The sequence below is a fragment of the Mus musculus genome, chromosome 13 (assembly GCF_000001635.26).
Source record: "Mus musculus strain C57BL/6J chromosome 13, GRCm38.p6 C57BL/6J".
Taxonomy (NCBI): domain Eukaryota; kingdom Metazoa; phylum Chordata; class Mammalia; order Rodentia; family Muridae; genus Mus; species Mus musculus.
The window spans coordinates 21,131,285-21,134,221 of record NC_000079.6 but is presented as its reverse complement, the minus strand read 5'-3'; the positions used below and the strand labels follow the sequence as shown (position 1 = coordinate 21,134,221).

Below are 2,937 nucleotides of genomic sequence, written 5' to 3'. Positions count from 1 at the left end.
CTTAGCTATATAAGGCATTTGAGACTAACTTAGTTTCATGAAATCCTGTCTCAAAAACAGACAGACAAATGAACACTGCAAATTGCTTATATACTGTTATTTAATTGTATAAAATGCAATGCACATGGAATTGTTTTGGTCAATATTTTAGAGTATGTGAGCATTACCAATGAAACTATACAAGGAGACACAGCAGATTCCATGGGGGCTCTGAAATAAATTAAAATGCATTCAAGTTTACATTCAGAGCCTCTTTGTGTTACATTTTACCAAACAGATTCTTAGTGACATGTATTCCCTGAGAATATGCTAATGGTTAGAAACATGGAAGATCTACGTAATCTTCCAAGTTGTCTGCATCCACAAGAGGTCTGTATGTGAGAATTACTTCAGCAGTTGGTCTTTAAAATCTAAGGATTACTTTCCTTATTCAAATCTGAACCAGACAACTTCCTTTTTGCTTTGTTCTCTCCAATACTTTTCCATGACTTCTAGTTTCTCCTTACTTCGGCAAATCTGTGGTAAAACCTCATGAGTTTTTTCAGTGCATCTTTCATGTCTCTGTTCCTTAGGGTGTAAATGAGGGGGTTGAGACTTGGAGTGATGATGGTGTAAAAGAGGGTGAGGAACTTGCCCTGGTCCTTAGAGGCCCTGTTACCGGGTTGTAGATACATGTAGATGATAGTTCCATAGAATATGGAGACCACAGTGAGATGGGATCCACAGGTATTCATTGCTTTTTGTTGCCCTGCCTTTGACTTCATGTTGAGCACAGTTTTGGCTATGTAGCCATAGGAAATAAGAATAAGGATGAGAGGTGTAAGGACAATGACAATGCCTAGAGCAAAAACAGACAATTCAACTGTTGTCGTGTCTACACAAGCTATCCTGACCATGGCTGGCAACTCACACAGGAAGTGGTCCAGGATGTTGTGTCCACATCGAGGCAAATTCACAGTGAGTGTGCATAATATTACAGAGTTGGCCAAACTAATACCCCAGACCATGACTATCATCTTGACGCATAGACGTGGATTCATGATTACAAAGTAATGCAAGGGCTTACAAATAGCTGTGAAACGATCATAGGACATGACAGCTAGGAGCAGACACTCAATGGAGCCCAGCCACATATACACATAGAGCTGAACAATACAGCCCACAGAGCTAATGGTCTTTTCGGGTCCCCACAAGTTAACCAGCATCTGAGGGACAATGCTTGTTGTGAAACACAAATCCAGGAAAGATAGATTCCTGAGGAAAAAGTACATTGGTGTATGGAGATGGGGATCCAGGAGGGATGCAAGAATTATAGCAGTGTTACCCACCAGTGTAATAATGTAAAAGAAGGTGACAACTCCAGAGAGGATCATTTCCAGGTGAGGGTGGTCAGAGAATCCAAGCAGGATAAAAACATGCAAAGTACTGTAATTGCTTGGGTCCATAGTCTTTCAGTGTTTATAATCTACAGTAAGAAGAGTAAGAGAGGGAGATAGAGGGAAAGTAGTGGGCAGGGTGACAAGGAGAACAAGAAATAAATTGTTAGCCTATGGAAGTAACTGGTAAGATACAGAATTAGCTGCAGTGGAAGAAGTTAGGTTAATAATTGAAAGAATTAATGTTTACAAGTTGCCTATTATAGTCAACTTCTCTTGTACCTGGTGAAGATTCTTTAAATGCAAATGAGTTTAATACTTGACTTTCTTTTATTCTAAGAGACCTTGGAAAGAGGTCTCTTATATCTGGAAGTCTTCATGTGCATATTTTAAAGTTTGGAAATGATAGGATTGTAAACATAACTTGACCCTTTGGTTTCTGAAAAGGTAGTTAGAGCATAGTGGAGATACTTTCCTCTTTGGTCAGTGAAGTCCTGTATAAAATTTATTGGTTTTTGTTGAAGTCAGATTGAAAGTAAAAGTGTCCCTCGTCCTTCTCATTCTGTTTCTCAGAGCTTTTGGTGCTCAGTTCATTGTGTAAGTGACCTAGAAGCTTTCCCAGGCTTGTCTATCTTTTCATCTGCCCAGTCTTTCTTCTTACTAAGTCTGATAAGTTTGAATAGAAAAGTATACTTTATATATCCCACTTTAAAAAATTTCAGCCACTGTCACCCTCATGGAAACTAGTATGATACCTTGTCTCGATTTTTGTGTTTTGCCATCACACTTTCACTGGGTTCACCAAGCTCTTCTCTCTAATGTGCTTAACACGCATCAGCTGATTTCAGAAGTAATAACATTTTAGAAGATATTTTGTACACCTGCATGCTATGGTACCTGTGTAAACATTATTATTCATATCCTGCACACCAATTTTCACATGCACTGTCTTCTCCTTTTTCAAGTATCTCAAAGGTCATTGCCATGTAAAGCTCTGCATCTTCTTCTTTTTGGAAAATTTTTTTTAGTGTATCTTTTAACACTCAGCGTCACTAACAGGCTCACGTTAGAACTCAAACATCCTTTCTCTTTCATTGATTATGTATGCAGAACTCTTAAAGTCTGCCAATAGACACGAAGCCAAAGAACTTGTGTTCAAGAGTTTGAATTTTAGAAGAGAGATATTGACTGTGTGACACCTGCAAATTGCACAAAATCCTCTTCTTGGGATAAGCCCGGAAGGTGAGCTTGGGGTGCCTGTTGTTTTAATAACCTTTTTCTCCCCTTGGTAGGCAATGTGTACATATTGTTATGACCATTTTTGAGCTGAAGTGTTGGTTGCTTCAGCTGATCATGAATTACTCGCTCTCTTTCATGTGTACCTTCTGACCTTACTGTCAGCGACTTCTCTGGCCTTGTTCTCAGTCTGAATTTCTAGTATGAATGCATAAACCTCAAAATAGAACACAGAAACTGTTCTCTGAATGTGATGCTCTAACCATCCACTTCTGTGCCCCGTAGCCTAGTGTGTTTTGAATCAACCTTCTTGTTATATATTTAG

General features: G+C 39.0%; 1 protein-coding gene across 1 annotated transcript; it reads right to left on the bottom strand.

Annotated features, from left to right (window-relative positions):
- Positions 1-491: 491 nt before the first annotated feature.
- On the bottom strand, positions 492-1,445 carry Olfr263 (olfactory receptor 263). The gene has a single exon (NM_010984.1). It carries the CDS (start codon positions 1,443-1,445, stop codon positions 492-494), a length of 954 nt encoding a protein of 317 aa, NP_035114.1.
- Positions 1,446-2,937: the final 1,492 nt, after the last annotated feature.